The 15,279-nt window shown below is 41.8% G+C and overlaps 1 protein-coding gene across 1 annotated transcript in view; it reads left to right on the top strand.

The window, feature by feature from the left end:
* ALPK2 (alpha kinase 2) overlaps positions 1-15,079 on the top strand; it is a 35,027-nt gene extending 19,948 nt beyond the window's left edge. The window contains 5 exon segments of the mRNA XM_086480196.1: positions 1,800-2,074; positions 2,198-2,286; positions 5,490-5,707; positions 7,528-7,576; positions 14,606-15,079. Coding sequence (XP_086336322.1) covers positions 1,800-2,074; positions 2,198-2,286; positions 5,490-5,707; positions 7,528-7,576; positions 14,606-14,840 — 866 coding nt within the window. The 3' untranslated portion in view covers positions 14,841-15,079.
* Positions 15,080-15,279: the final 200 nt, after the last annotated feature.

Below are 15,279 nucleotides of genomic sequence, written 5' to 3'. Positions count from 1 at the left end.
GGCCAAGTGCCGGGTCCTGCACTGGGGTCACAATAGCCCCATGCAACGCTACAGGCTGGGGATGAGTGGCTGGAAAGCTGCCCAGTGGAAAAGACCCTGGGAGTGCTGGTCGACACCTGGCTGAACGTGAGCCAGCAGTGTGCCCAGGTGGCCAAGAAGGCCAACAGCATCCTGGCTTGTATCAGCAATGGTGCTGCCGGTGGGAGCAGGGAGGTGATCATGCTCCTGTGCTCAGCACTGGTGAGGCCGCCCCTCGAATACTGCAGGCAGTTTTGGGCCCCTCACTGCAAGAAGGATACTGAGGTGCTGGAGCGGGTCCAGAGAAGGGCAATGAAGGAGGAGCAGCTGAGGGAACTGGGGCTGCTCAGCCTGGAGAAGAGGAGGCTGAGGGGAGACCTTATCGCTCTCTGCAACTGCCTGAAAGGAGGTTGTAGTGAGGTGGGTGTGGGTCTCTTTTCCTGAGTAACAAGCGATAGGACGAGAGGAAACGGCCTCAAGTTGTGCCAGGGGAGGTTTAGATTGGACATCAGGGAAAATTTCTTGACCGAAAGAGTTGTCAGTCATTGGAACAGGGAAGTGGTGGAGTCACCATCCCTGGAGGTATTTAAAAAACGTGTAGGTGAGGTGTTTAGGGACACGGTTTAGTGGTGGACTTGGCAGTGCTGAGTTAACGGTTGGACTCAACGATCTTAAAGGTATTTTCCAACCTAAACGATTCTATGATTCTATGAAAAGGGTGAAATCCATAATCCTGCTTGATTTCAGCTGTAGCAAACTTAGGCTCACTTTCTTATGCTGCTGGTACCTTCAAAATCCACAGGCGGGGGATAAGAGAAATGTTATTGTACCAATTTCTCCTGAATACAAAGATCATGAAAATGGATCTATTTACTTTTTGATTGAAACTGAGATGGTCATTTACAGAAATGTGGTTCTTATTCAGAATCACTTATGAAATAAATACCTTGTTAGTTTCTTCTGCCTTTGCTGATGAACCTGTATTTAAGCTGGTGCTTGCCAGATTGAAAAGAAACACTTTAACATGCCAGTCTGCAGCACTGGAACTGAGGCAGTGAATGTGGTTGGTACTAGGAAAGGAATGTTTCCATCATGGTCATATTGGATAAGGACTGAGACCTCTTTCAGCTGAGTGCCTCTGTGAACATGTTGGCAGACTCTTTCCCTGAAAACATTCCAAGCTGAAAACTGAAACAAGCTCTGGTTGTACCAGCAACTTCTGGCTTTTCTGAAAAGATATGCTGGCTTCAGAAGAACATGCTCTGAGCACACTGGCACAGAACTGGGTTCTGCTTTTAAATTCCTGTCTCCATACACTGCTGCACATTAGCTTTATTACTGTCTCTGTCTTCCCAAAACAGCAGAGTTGGCAAGATCTCTATTCCCTCAATGCCTCTTTAGTTCTCAGTCAGCTTGACTTACTTCGCATTCGTATTCACCTTCACTTACCTCAGTTCCAGTTTACAACTCCCGTAATAATTTTAAAAACAGCTTTTGTGATCTTTACCTCTATTTTTTTGTTCGCTACACTCCCTTTTCTCTCCTTACGAACCTGAACTGCCACCTTTCTCCATGCTGACTTTAGAAGGTAGAGACAACAAGCTGCTTTTAGAGGAGCAGGATCCCAATCCCATATTAACACAAGTTTGGCCATGTATTCTGTTTCCACTGAGCATTTTCTTTAATGCTCTGTGGAAAGGTGCCTTTGTTCTCCCATGTCCACCCCTCTCCCTGTGACTGCAGAAGGATGTTGTACAGAACAAAGGGGCATTGTGTTTCAGGTGTGGAAGAAATTGAATTCATGCAGCTCATGTTCAGAGAAGATTTCATCAGTGACAGCTATTTTGGTGGGAACCTGCATGGAATAATAGCTACAGAAGAGCTTCACTTTGGTGAAGGCATGCACCGGAAAGCCTTCCGAAGTAAAGTGATGCAAGGCCTCGTGCCAGTGTTCAGTCCCGGCCACCCCTGTGTTCTCAAAGTGCACAACGCTATCACGTATGGGACCAAGAGTAAGGATGATCTGGTTCAAAAGAACTACAAACTAGCACTGCAGGTAAGCTTCCCCTGTCCTTTGCAAGCAAGAATTGTGGGGAAAAGCTGTCTTACAAATATTCAGAGAGATGATCTATTAAATATTTTGGGTGATATTCCATAGGCATATCTGTTTGTAATACAGGAATGCTACGTCCAAAATACTGCAAGAGAGTACGCAAAGATATATGCAGCTGAAGCTGAACCCTTGGAAGGCTTTGGGGAAGCTCCAGAGTGAGTATATATATTTTTTTATATACATATACACATATGTGTATTATATGTTGTCATGTGCCACAGCTGCCCACTGGCTGCTAGGAGTAATTACTAAAGAAGAAAGAGGAATCCTGAGAACAGCGTTACAGCTGGAGTCATGACCTAAATAATACTGAGTATCAAGGTGGTGAGAGATTCCATTCCCATTAGAGAAGGATAATGAGGAGTAAAGACAGTAAATAGCAGGCAAAAGGCATGATTTTGATATAAATTTAGAGGAAATTACTCTTGTTAGTGAAGTAACACCAGTAGGTGATACTACTAGTATCATCTAGTAACAGCAGTAGGGGATAAGTCGGGCCTTCCAGCTTGCCATTAAAAATGAAATCTTGAGAGAAATCATGATCGTTCTGAAGCTGGTATTAAGTCACTGCTTAGGCAAGTTTTCTATGTATAGAGAGTCTTAAGCCAGAAAGCTCGGCTCTGATTCTAGGTTTTCGTAAAGACTGGTTTATTTAGTTTCAGAAGTTTTCCATTTCCCAAATACGTGTACATCAGACCAATAGCTCAATACCGGTTCACCTTTGCCTCTGAGGCTGGGAAGTGGCACCTTGAGGATTTGGTAAGGGATCTTTTTCAAAGGATTTGCTGTTCCAGTGTCAGGCTACTGTGTGGAGTTGGATTTGCAATGGATAGTTGAAATTCCATCTGCCTTGCTTCAAGGATAAGACCTACATGCCTGACAGCAGGCTAAATCTCCATCTCCATTTAGATGTCACAAGATCTGCTCAGCTGCACTGATTCCCTGAAAAAAACCCGCTACTTAAAATACAGCCTCTGGAATGATTCTGTAAAGCCACCTTTTCAGGATTAGAAATAGTGATGGAGATGACAGTGAGATCTTTTAGGGAAAGTACTCGTGCAAGTCAGCTTCTTTTCTGGAAATATATTGCTCTTGGTAATATTTGCGTTTGAGAGATTTCTCTAGGCATGGGATATAGCCTCTAGTTTTAGTATGAGAGAGAAAGTCTGGTGCAGATAACAGACACATGGAAGGTTCAGATCTGGTGCTTTATTCTAAACAATTGGCTGGAAGACAGCAGATAGGAACAAAAAAGTGATGTGCATATGCTTTTGGTTTGCTTTTTAATTTCAAAATTTTAAGGCTAGATTCCTTTCTTCTAGCCAGTCCTTGTCAGACCAAACTTGTATTTAAAAGAGGGTGTATTTCTTGCAACGTTTTGTAAGATAAATAGAGCAAGAGAAAAGTCATCCGTGTTCTCCAGAGTTAGCTTTAAAGCTATAGCCTTAGCCCATCTGTGCATGTTTGACTGTAAGAGAAAGCTGAGGAAACGATAAAGCACTGCCCTGTAACTGTCAGTGGCCTGGCAGCCAAATGTTTGTAAAGGGGCAGGAGGGGGAGAGAGAGAGATTCTGTGGTCTTGAGGTTACTTATGATATTCCACAATGGAGTAGCGCTAACAATTCTATTAACCAGTGACCCATTTATTTTCTTGTCAGTGGGCAGTAATGTGAAACTATGTGGAGCATTATATACTGACAAAAGCTGGTCACTGTCATGATACTGGTAGACTTAAGCTGATGTCATACCTTGATTGAGTAGGTTAGAACTAGACAAGTGCCTACAGTTGCAGTGATTGTTCCTTAGAAAGAGAATAACTACTGGTATAAAGGCCATTTTTACGAGTTTAACTGCATGTGCTGTAACAATAAGGGTAATATATCACAACAAAAAATATATTAATGCTGTCGGTAAAGCTTGATTGTGGACTAGGACTGCAAGACTTATACAGAAGTGCTCTGTTTTATGTGGTTTTCTGTCTGTCTTATGACTATTCCTTCTAGACCTCTTCTCAGTGTATATAGAGCACATATATACGTTCAAAATTCTGCCGTTTCCAGAATCCAGTACAAGTATGTCTGGAAGAACTATACCACCCCTTTGGCAGTGTTGGTGTAAGAGACAAGACTGTTCGTAAGAAAGCAACTAGCTAGAAACCTGTTCCATGGTGACAGTCATTTCCCCCATTTGTTCTGAGATACTGCTAGGAGCTCTTATGAGCGAGCTGATAAAATACAGTTGTGTTCTGTTACCAGCTCCAGCTGAACAGCTTACTCTAGGGTTTTAATTTTGTAGACTTACACTGTAGTATCAGAGTGCTGCCTAACAAGTATGCTGGGTTTTTCTAGTGTAAATACAAACAGAAGACTTATCTGTGAGGTAGAACACTGCTTTCCAGACAGCAGGAACTTTGGTAACCAAGAAGTTCGTGTTGCTAGTGAGACAGATACTTCCTTCCAGAGTATTGTCATTGTCACTTCACATTCAGTCTTTCTCTCTGGGAAGACCATGAAACCCCAAGTGAAATTTTGTTCAATGCTGGACATGAGTTTTTGGCATGGTGCATCTTTAGACATAAACAGACCTGGTCTGGATTCCTACAAAACGTTGTAAGTCTTTCTGGCTAAACTAGCATAATTTCTAAGTGAATAACATGAGACAAATTTTTTCAAGTTTGCAGTTTCCTGAAAACTTCATACAGAACTAGCTGAAGTTTTCTGACCTGAAACCAAACTTTGCCAAAGTCCAAGAATCTTCAGATTCTAGATTTTCACTTGAGCCATCTTGTCTTGAGAATCTGATGATCTTTCCAGAGACTTCCTTGTTTCTTCTTACTTTTTGGTATAGTAGTTGCTTTGTATTTTCATTGACAACAGTGTTTGCTAATTTTGGATGTGTCAGGTTTTAATTATAAAGACTCTACAAGTCCTCCACTTACACTGGTCCTGGGCAAAGCTCTTTCTGGAGTGGATCAAATTTGCACATGCTTAACACCTCACAAAGACCGAATCATGTATCAGTCAGCCTCAGCACCTAAAGCAAGAATACTCTGAAATAACCGAGGACCCTTTGTTGTGCAGAGTTTAGGTTTTGGGATGTAGCAGTACAACATTAGGAAGCACGCTTTGAGAAAGTTTACATCTGAGTAAATATACAAAGAAATAAGCACATAGAGGATAATGCGATTATGTTCTAGAGCCACCTGGACGATCTCTATCTTACCCAGTTGTCTCCTGCCTTAGTTTAGACTTGGTAGCTGTTCACGCACTCTCTGAGATCACTGGCCACTTTGTCTGTTTCTTATTACTTCATTGATAGAACTCTCTGGATTTTATTAGTTTTTATCCTTTGATTTCAGGATCATTCCCATTTTCCTTGTTCATCGCCCTGCTAATAACATCCCCTATGCGACAGTGGAAGAGGAGCTGGTTGGGGAATTTGTGAAATACTCTGTCAGGGATGGCAAGGAAGTGAATTTCCTGAGAAGAGACTCAGAGGCTGGCCAGAAGTGTTGCACCTTCCAGCACTGGGTGTATGAGAAGACCAATGGAAACTTGCTTGTAACGGACCTGCAAGGTGAGTTGTCCGAGCAGGGGCAGTAAAATGGCGTTCCCATGTGGTGACCACTCACAGTCAATCCCCGTAACTGCAGAACCTCCAGAGACACTTCTGAGCAGTGTTATTCTTGGCTTTCTGTGTCCTGTTGGCAGTGCTGAACGTGCTTCTTCCATAACCTTGTAATGGGCAGAGACTTCTCCAGATGTGGACAGTACCCTGGCCCTGTGCCTGTTTTATACAGCATCTCATGCAGGTCAGAATAAAAGACAGGAGAGGGAGTTAGGATATTTTATTTTCTAGTCTCTTTTAAGTGCACTGTGTTTATTTGTGTGTGTGTTACCCTAGGGACCAGACATACATTAATTAATTGCGTACTGTGGCCGCAGGGGATAACATGTATTAACCTATGCAGTTTTATGATGTTTATCTAATCAGCAGAGAAAGGGAATTTCTACCTAGCTTATATTCTTGTAAGAAGACAGTTTGGAAAAGAAAAAACCAAATCTTACACTCTTTTAAGAGGAGAGTTGTTCTTCCACATGTCCCCTTAGTAAGTCAGGACCCTCAATGTGAGTCAAGTCTAGCTTATTATCTCACCTCCCAGAGTTTAACGAAATGTCTTGTGAATGAAAGACTTCACTTTTTCTTGTGTTTACTTACCCACAGTCTCTCAACAGTGGAATGCTACACATTCACGCTAGGTTTGAAGAAACATGTTCCTTCAAAAAAGGAGAATGGTGAAGAGAAACACTCCTCACCTCTACTAAATACTGCTCTTATGCTCCTGTGGGTGTGACTCCTAACTGCTAAAGTGCTGGGCCTGTACCCAAAACTGTATGCACGGATGTATTTGTAACAGAGAAAGACAGACACTTACCATAGAATCATAGAGTCATTAGGTTGCAATAGACCTCTGAGAGAAAATATTGCCTATTCTTTAACAAGAGAAAGCAGGAAAATTAGCCACAAGATACCTGAACAAGACCCTGAAGTAATTTAAAGGGAGAAGAACAAAATCATAGCCTGAGGGAAGCACAACAGCAGAAATGGTATCTGAGCCTCTATAATGATTCCTGGGACAATACACCTGCTGCTGTTGAAGGGGAACATCCTTCCTCTCATCTTCTCATTTGAATATCTAGGCTGTATTTTTCAGGCATACTAGTTGAGATTTCTGAGAGTATTCTCCAAGGAAAATGGTCTTGAGACCATCATTTTCCTGTATAGAAAAAAAGTGCACACTGCAGGACTGGATTTTGCCTATAAACAAGTCAACAGAGGGATGGGTTAAAAACGTGAAATACTTGGAAATACTGAATGAGAAAGGGATTTGGGATACGTCCTCCAAAAAGTAAAAATAAGGTTGACTGACCTATTGCTATTTGATTAGCAAAGCAAATATGCAGTTCCTACTGATAAACATTGTACTCCAAGCTTGCAAAGCATCAAACCCACAAAACCCATAAATAAATACACACATCTCAGGGCAGGTGCATAAACAAAGATTTTGTGTGTTTCTTAAAATGCAGTCATCAAAGTGCAATCTCCTTCCCCCCACTGACAATCTAGCACAGGATACAAGTTACGCTCTATTTATCACCTTGCTATCTGTAAAATACTGGTATAAGACTAGTTGCTGGTGATACAGAGAGCACAAACATCCCATTTTTAATTGGGGTGCTTTCAAATGTTTTGAAAAAATGGTGACAAATAATTAGATTAAAACCATAAATCAATAAATAATATTTAATGGCTCTATATATGGTGCTCTTGAATCTGAAGATATCCCTAGAAGTTCTAGTGCAACATAAGCTCTCTGTTTCCTTAATGCTTTGTAGGTGTAGGAATGAAGTTAACTGACGTTGGCATAGCAACACTGGCCAAAGGGTGAGTGAAAATTTATTTCTCAACAGCATGGTTTTGCTTTACACATCAGTCTCTTCACAGTGTAAATATGTTGGGGGAGGGTGCACTGGAATTTTATTCTTGCTTTAACTTTGGAAGAAAACAATCGTCATGTAACTCTTCTAACTTCTTTTTGTTCGTATTTATGGGAACCTGCCTAAGAGGGAAACACATTTGTTTTGTCTAAAATGATGGGGCTACACTGTAGATTGAGCTTTGCTCTTCCTTCATGCCTCCCTTAAAGTAGGCTTATTCAAAGGGCCTTTCATGGCTGAAATCAAGGTCTCTGGTGACTTGCAAGGAAGTAAGGCACTGTACTTGGTGGTACCTCAGCTGGCGGAGGGTAGAGCTGAAAATGCAGTGCCAACAGTGGCTCCAGCTGGGGTACAGTGAAATTCCTGGTGTTTGTGCTATCCAGAGCGAGCTTCTGACCATGCAGGAAATATCTCAAATGCAGCACGCTGCTGGAGCCAGAGCTCCAGCTGGGCTTGCCCTTACTGGCACCTGCCCCAGTGAATGCAAATAAAGTGCTTGTCCCTGTCTAGCCCTACTGTTAGATCCTGCTGCCAGCAGCCGAGGTGACCCTTCTCCCCTCCTGCTCTGGAAGAAGAGAAGCTAAGTGCCACAGTACTGTGGAGACTAGAGAAGGAGATGCCATGAAAGGGGCCAAAGTTTGTATTGCCCTTTTTGCAAGGAATTTAAAGGGATTGTGCAGGGACTGCATGAGAGAGCACAGCTGAAGTCCCTTTTGCAACAGCAAAAGTGCCAAAGCTTTAGAATATGTTTTTATGACAAGCTTTTATAAAGACTCTTTTCTCAGTTTAGAACTCTATGAGTTAGTTTTTCTTCCCACAGCAGGCAGTGATCGTAAGCTTTTCTTGAGTCCCTGTCAGTTGCGTGGATGGAGGAAAGGTGCCTGTTTAGCTCTGTAGGAAGATGTCTGTTTAGCTCTGTATAGGCCACTTACCTGATAAAAAAGGAAATGTGTTAAGGGATTGGATGGTATCTCTTTCCCTTCTCTCTCAAAGCAGTAATTCTGATATACAGCAACAGATCTGTTTGTAATGTTTAAAGAGGCCTATTTCCTAGTAGTTTTGCAATGGCTTCAGATCTTTTTGGGAGACCTAAGCACGTGTGTGTTCTAACTTTCTTCCACTTCTCTTAAGTTTCTGTTAATCAAAGCTTCTACTACAGGCCAAAAGTGCCATTGATAGGAATAGGCAGTGTAGGCAGTCATTCAAATCAGCTGGCTGCTGGAAAGTGAAAGGGGAGGGAGGTAAATGCCTGTGACCAATGCTTTAAATTTGTATTCTCCTCTGAGAAACTGAGGAAAAAGCAGATCTGATCATGTGTTCAGTCTGTATACTAAGCTGGTGCTTGTCTGTATACCTGTGGTACAGGAAATCTTTTAAATTATTAAAAATTTGACCACAGAATATTCTGGGAAAATCCTTAACATTTGCAGGCTGGCATTTATTCAAAACTTATACTGATTTCCTCTTTTAGCTGTGGATCCAAAGTGAAATCAGTTGAAATGAAGTTGCATCATCCTGTTACAAAACAAATAAGTCATCAAAATTTTATTTAGGCAACACTGTTCTCTGGAATCAGATTTATAGAGATGCTTTAATGGATGTTGTTGTCCAGTTCACTATGGGAAATTACTCTTATAAAAACACATGTTGGACTAGGGAAGAGGAAGGTGAAGTGAGAAAATGAATATACAGTGAAGCTGTAGTAAGGATCACCTCAGCCATAGTAAGGATCACCTCAGCCATATATAAGGGAATACCATTCCCCTTCATGAACAACCTCTTTAAAATGTTATCGTTTTGCTTGTCATTTAGCTAATGATACTGCTACAGGACAACAGATTTTTCCTGGTCCTGTATTATACTTCCACAGTCCTTTCCCAGAAAGGACACCTCTGCATTAATATCTGCAGTGTGATTTTTAATTCCCTGAGCCTGGATGGAGAAAACAAACAAGTACAGAGAATTCATCTGTATTACTGGCTATTGCTGCTTTTGGGAGTGTGCAGCCATGCTGATGAGATGCTATCTGTCTCACATGTTGGGGAGGACATATGTGGTCCTGCTTATCTAAAAAATATAGTATGATACTGTTATGATTTTAACTGTATTGTTAGAGAAGATACAAAGCTGTTTTTTTGGTGTAATTGCCTATAGAAATTCCCAGAGTTTCCTCAGCTGCTCTTTGCAGAGGTAATGACCTTGATGATCACAGACAGGTTGTCTGCCTCCAGTTCTTCTAAGCCTGGGCCAATCCAAGCAAACAAAAAATATCCTTGGGAAATGCTTCTGATCCTTTATGAATGGAAGAACATTCATATTGTTCCTGGTTGGAATGTAAATTAAATACAATGCTAATTTCACTCTAGGATTAAACTTGTGATCAGGGGAAAAAAAAAACCTGAAATAAAATTCCATCTTCCCCACAGCACCCTCACATGCTCATGGTATAGTCACGCTTTCAAATAATCTAATGTCATAGTACAGACTGTTATTGATGAATTTGCAAAAGCCAATATAGCAACTGTCATGAATTATTCATGATTGTTACTTATCCCCCAGTGTTTCTGGTAAACCAAGCGCAATAACCAGCATATATTAAAATTTCGTACCTATATTCAGCATTGTTCATTGCTGTTAATGATTTTTTGGGGGGTCCAGACTCATACTCCGAGTCTGAACAAACATTTCTGGATGAGCATTTATGTGTCCATTCTCTCCATATTTCCCCTCCTTCCTGTAGAGTCTGTGGAGAGACTGATGTTTTCAACAATTAACACTCTTCAAAGTCGTTCTGCTCTTTTAACCTTTCTGTGTCTGTTTTACTAGTGAATTGGAAACCAAACGAACCCAAAGCAAAGGGTCATGTATGCAATGCGCTGAAGTAGCTGCAATGCAGTTCTGTCAGTAGAGGGCAAAGCCTAACTAGAAACCGAAAAGCCTGGAAAGCATTTCTAATGTGGCCACTGGGTCGCACCAGAGGCAGGCAATCAATCCTTTAAATAAGCTGTTTAGGAGATTCCTTGGCGAAGGTAAACAAACGCACTACACAGTGACTGCCTGCTAAGTGCAAACAGTGAGCCAGTGCACAAGCGCCCAGGTATTTATCCCAGAATGGTAAACACAAAGATGAAGGAATCGGGAACACAGTGACCCACGGTCATGATGATTAACGGGAGTGCTGTTTGCCAAATGTGGATCTGAAAGTCTGTCTGGTTTCAGGGCACGGATAAATTTAGTTTTACTCAACATGGCAACAAGAGGCATTGGGGAGTTTAAGCCTGCGGACAAATCCAACATTCCCCCTTAAGATTTAAGGAAGATTTGCTTTGGACCAACCCCCAGCTGTCAAGTTTGGGAGGTGGAATTCTGTCCAGGTTTTATTTATCAGTCATCTAGTCGGTGAAATACACTGTGCAAAATAGCAGAATCATATTTTTCAGGGCTTGGAATGATCAATAGTTTAATGTTATTGAACACAAAACATATGAGAGCAATACAGACAGTACAATTTAGAAGCTGTTCACCAATGGAGACCTTCCCCCACTTACACATACCACAAAGCTGTAACAGCACAGAATGGTTTGGGTTAAGCTCACAAGTCCTGCCAAATTACAACAAAGCCATGGTCATTAGGTCTGTCCAGACCAAAGGATGCAGGCTGGAAGCACACAAGGGGGCTCTGTGGAGGCAGTGACTAACAAACAGCAAAGAGCTGGGAGAGCTCTGGTGCAAAACTTTGGTGTCACATCTGTAGATTAGTTTTTCTGTGGCACACTAAGACCTGGGGCTGTCTGTACACTGCAGAGCCAAGCTAGGCTCATTCGTGCCTTTCAGCTTCCGAAACGGACCAAGAATGCTACCTAGGCCACATCTGTACCCACAAGATCGAATGCAAGCCTGTTCTTTTAAGAGAAGGGAAATGAGGATGGCTTGATTTAGGAGCAAAGCTAGTAAAATAAAAATAATCACGTGTTTTTAATGTAAGCATCCTGTCTCCTGTTCACAAGATATTTATGCTCCTACTTTTACTGCAAATACTTCTGGCATTTGTTGAATTCTAAAGCTCAAGTTAGTTAGCAGACCATTCGGTTGTTCATTTACAGTGTCTCTTACTCGTAGAATTGTCTGAGCAAATGCTACTGTTTGTGCTTTTTGTTCAGATGTTCCTTCAAAGACATAGAGGGATTGACAAATACCAAACACAGTTAGGAAAGCCATTTAGACAGACTCTTATTTGCTTCATGAGAAGAGTGGATTTTTTTAGCTCAACTTTTTCATGCCAAGATTATTTCCACAAAGAAATTAGTATTATCAGAATTTTATAGTAAGAGAAAAACACAGGAAGAAATTTCCTTTAGCTGCAACAAAATGGCTACCTAGGAAAAAAAAGAGAGCAAGAGCACGCGGTCATTTTGCAGCCACAAATTAAAATAGTCAGCGTTCAGTGCAGTGAAACTTCTCACCTAATTGATAGCCCTGGAGGTTACTTATCATGAAGATTTCTGCCAGAACACACCTACACAAAGGGCAGGGGAAATGAAGGCTCTCCATCAGTCTTGCAGCAGAAATGGAGGATTTCAGATACCAGCGTAAGCAGATGCTGCCCAAAGGCTGTCTGCACAGAGCCTCATTATCTCCGCAGACGTTGGCAGCTGCATCTGTGGTACACAGGCTGCTGCAGCATCCAGCAGTGACACACCGTGACAGTGGAAGGTGCTGTAACAACAGCTGTTGTTGCCTCTGGCACTCACTGAAGAGACCCAATGGTTAATTGAATGTTTATGATAAATTAATAAAAATATTTTGGTCAAAGTTATTGCTCTTTGCTGGCAGCGCATCGCTCTGCTTTAACTAGTTTCTGGAGTCGGGATCAATGCTTGATACAAAGAGATTTTCTTGCTGAGCACAGGCACTTTTGCCTGTGGAACTTGTGTCCTGCTGCTGTGTCTGCAGCGTACACCCGTTGGCTGCAGTAAAGGAGCTCCAGTAGGAAGTCTCAAGTCTATTATTTCTCCAAAGGCTCAAGAGAAGAGTTCATTAGCTTGCTGAGCTCCAGGGTGTAGCCCTGTAGTAACAATGCCGTTCCTCTTAAACTTCCTTTGGGTAAACAAGCACATAACTTGCTTGGAGAGGAGAGGAAAAAAAATAATCTTAAACCTTTGAGGTTAATCTGGCTGTTTATAGCAAGGTAGCTGAGTGGTTTCTCCAGAGCAGGGCAGGCTTACTACCTGTTTAATGCAGAGGGTAACCTTGTCTGGTATGAACAGCTTCGCATGACAAATAGTAAAATACGTTTGGAGTTTTATTTCATTGAGATGCATACTTAACATTCAAAAACTCTGACTTCAAAGAAGAATCTGAAAATAAAATACTGGTATGAGAAGACAAAAAGGACTCCTAAATTGTTAGGATGAGAAAGTTGAACTCTCATTGGAGTTAACCACCATCAATGATTTAATTCCTTAGAAGATTAAGGTCTGCTGTCGACCTTAAAATTCTATGCAAAGTCTTCAGCATCTTGGCTGCAATAGCTTGTCTGTGATCATTTGGGATCCATCCTCCATGAGTAGGCAATTGTGATGTTACCATTTTGGTATATGCCTGAATAAGCAACAAATATTAACTTTTAGATATACTAGAGAAACTTCCAGATTTGCATTACCCACCAGAGAGATTTCTTTCCTCGTAGGGTGGGCTTACTGACGCTAGGAAAGCAGTCAGCCTGAGGTTTCAACTTTTCTATTTCTTCTCTGCAGAGGAGCATGAGAGTTGCAAAATAGAACAGTTAGATATAAATCAGGGCAGATATCGCCCCCTTTTGTTGCAAGGTATTTTATTATGTTTTCACCACTTGTACCATTCTTTTGAAGAAAATTTGGCAAATGGTGTTGCAATAAAGATGCCTATCTGTCGGAAAGAGTTTGACCTTCTCAAAGGATCAGTGTTTTCTTTAGCACTGTGCAATCTGCATGAGGAAAGGAGTTCTCTGGCATGCTGTGTGGTGAGCATGTTGTGTTACTTTCAGCACTAAATCTTGTTTGTTTGTTTTTTATGCAGTGGTAACTCACAGTTCGCATCTGAGGATGTGATATGTCCAGTGAACCAAGAGAATAGGGTAGAACATGCACTTAATACGGTTACTGAAAAAAAAGGAGAGGACCACCCTGGCCTTTCTTCTCCCCTCTCCATCCTGGTAATTTGACCAAAAATTACTCCTTTAAAAAGCAGGTGCAGCTTTAAAAAAAAAGCTGATGCCGCTTAAAAAGCAGGCATGAGAAGGCATGCCAGCAACCTTGGCAGGGTGAGGAGAAGAGGGATGTACGTGCTCTGTCTACTCCCTGGCTTTGCTAGCCCGCTGAAGAAGGGAGAGGTAGCAGTGGGAGATGTGATAGTGGCTTGGGAACTGTGAAGGCTGGATGAGACTGCCTTCCTCAGGAATGCTCATTACATCCTTCTTCCCCAAGAGGCTTGGGGGAAGGACTTGGATCTTGTAGTCAGGCCTGGAGGAGGGAGAGGCGTAGCACAGAAGTTATGTACATGTTGGGATGAAAACAGCTTCTGGTTCTGACAAGACCTTGTGCGGCAACCTTGTCTCTTCATGGTAGTCTGAAGAACTTAAGAGAGAATGATGTGGAATGTATTTCATTTATATGCTATTGAGACAAAGTTATCCAGCAGACAATTATATTCCCAATTAAATGAAATGAAAAACAATAGCCAGGACACAGGCCACAGAACTATGACTCTTTAACCCTTTTCCCTCTGTCACTACTTATTACTTGGTTTCCTTCACCTCTCAATGGCTCAGTTTGATTTTCTGTGACAGAGTTAGTGCTTCTCAAAACAGCATGGGTGAAAGAGACTGGCTTAATGTTTTCAAGTTGCGTATGATTCAACAGTCATAGTCTGCCTCCCTGTGCTGAGAATGGATCTTGAAATCCTATTTGGCTTTTTTTTTTTTTCTTTGTTACTACAGATACAAAGGTTTTAAAGGCAACTGCTCAATTTCCTTCATTGAGCAGTTCAGAGCCCTCCACCAGTGCAATAAATACTGTGAGATGCTGGGATTGAAATCTCTCCGAACCACTCATCAAAAACAGAGGAAAGCAACATCCATGAAAAGCAAAAACCTACCAGTCTCATCGACTATAAAGAAAACAGTGCCCAAGAAAGCAAGAGAACCTAGAGACTTCATTTCTTCAGAGCACTGAGTTACACTGTCCTATCTTGTGAAGGCACCTCTCGAGAATGTGTAGTAGTGATAGGCACCAGTGACTTGGCAGGGGGATAACTTTAGTCTTGCCTTATGACATTATTTTGAAGTTGTCCTGGTGCTGATGCCAGCAACAAAGAAAGGACCTGATTCTGTGGTCTTGGTACCTGAGATTTATCACTGGGGCAAGGTCTTGAAGACAAACTAAGCTGTCTGCCTGGATTACCGTACAAACCTTCAGTGTATTGTTATCTGCACATTTTGAGTCTTGGACACTGAGTGCACCACAGGTCACTGGAGAGCATCTTCCTTTCTATGTGTCTGTGACCCTGTGGGTTCAGCTGCTACATTGACGTCAGTATATGTAAGAAGCCACTTAGTAAATATTTTGCACAGTGTTGTTGCTCAGGCTGCTATAGAAAAATTGTTTTCTTTCC

This window comes from Leptosomus discolor, chromosome Z, assembly GCF_034619465.1.
Source record: "Leptosomus discolor isolate bLepDis1 chromosome Z, bLepDis1.hap2, whole genome shotgun sequence".
Taxonomy (NCBI): Eukaryota; Metazoa; Chordata; class Aves; order Leptosomiformes; family Leptosomidae; genus Leptosomus; species Leptosomus discolor.
Note: the sequence above shows the minus strand (reverse complement) of the source record. Positions and strands in the feature narration are given on the sequence as shown.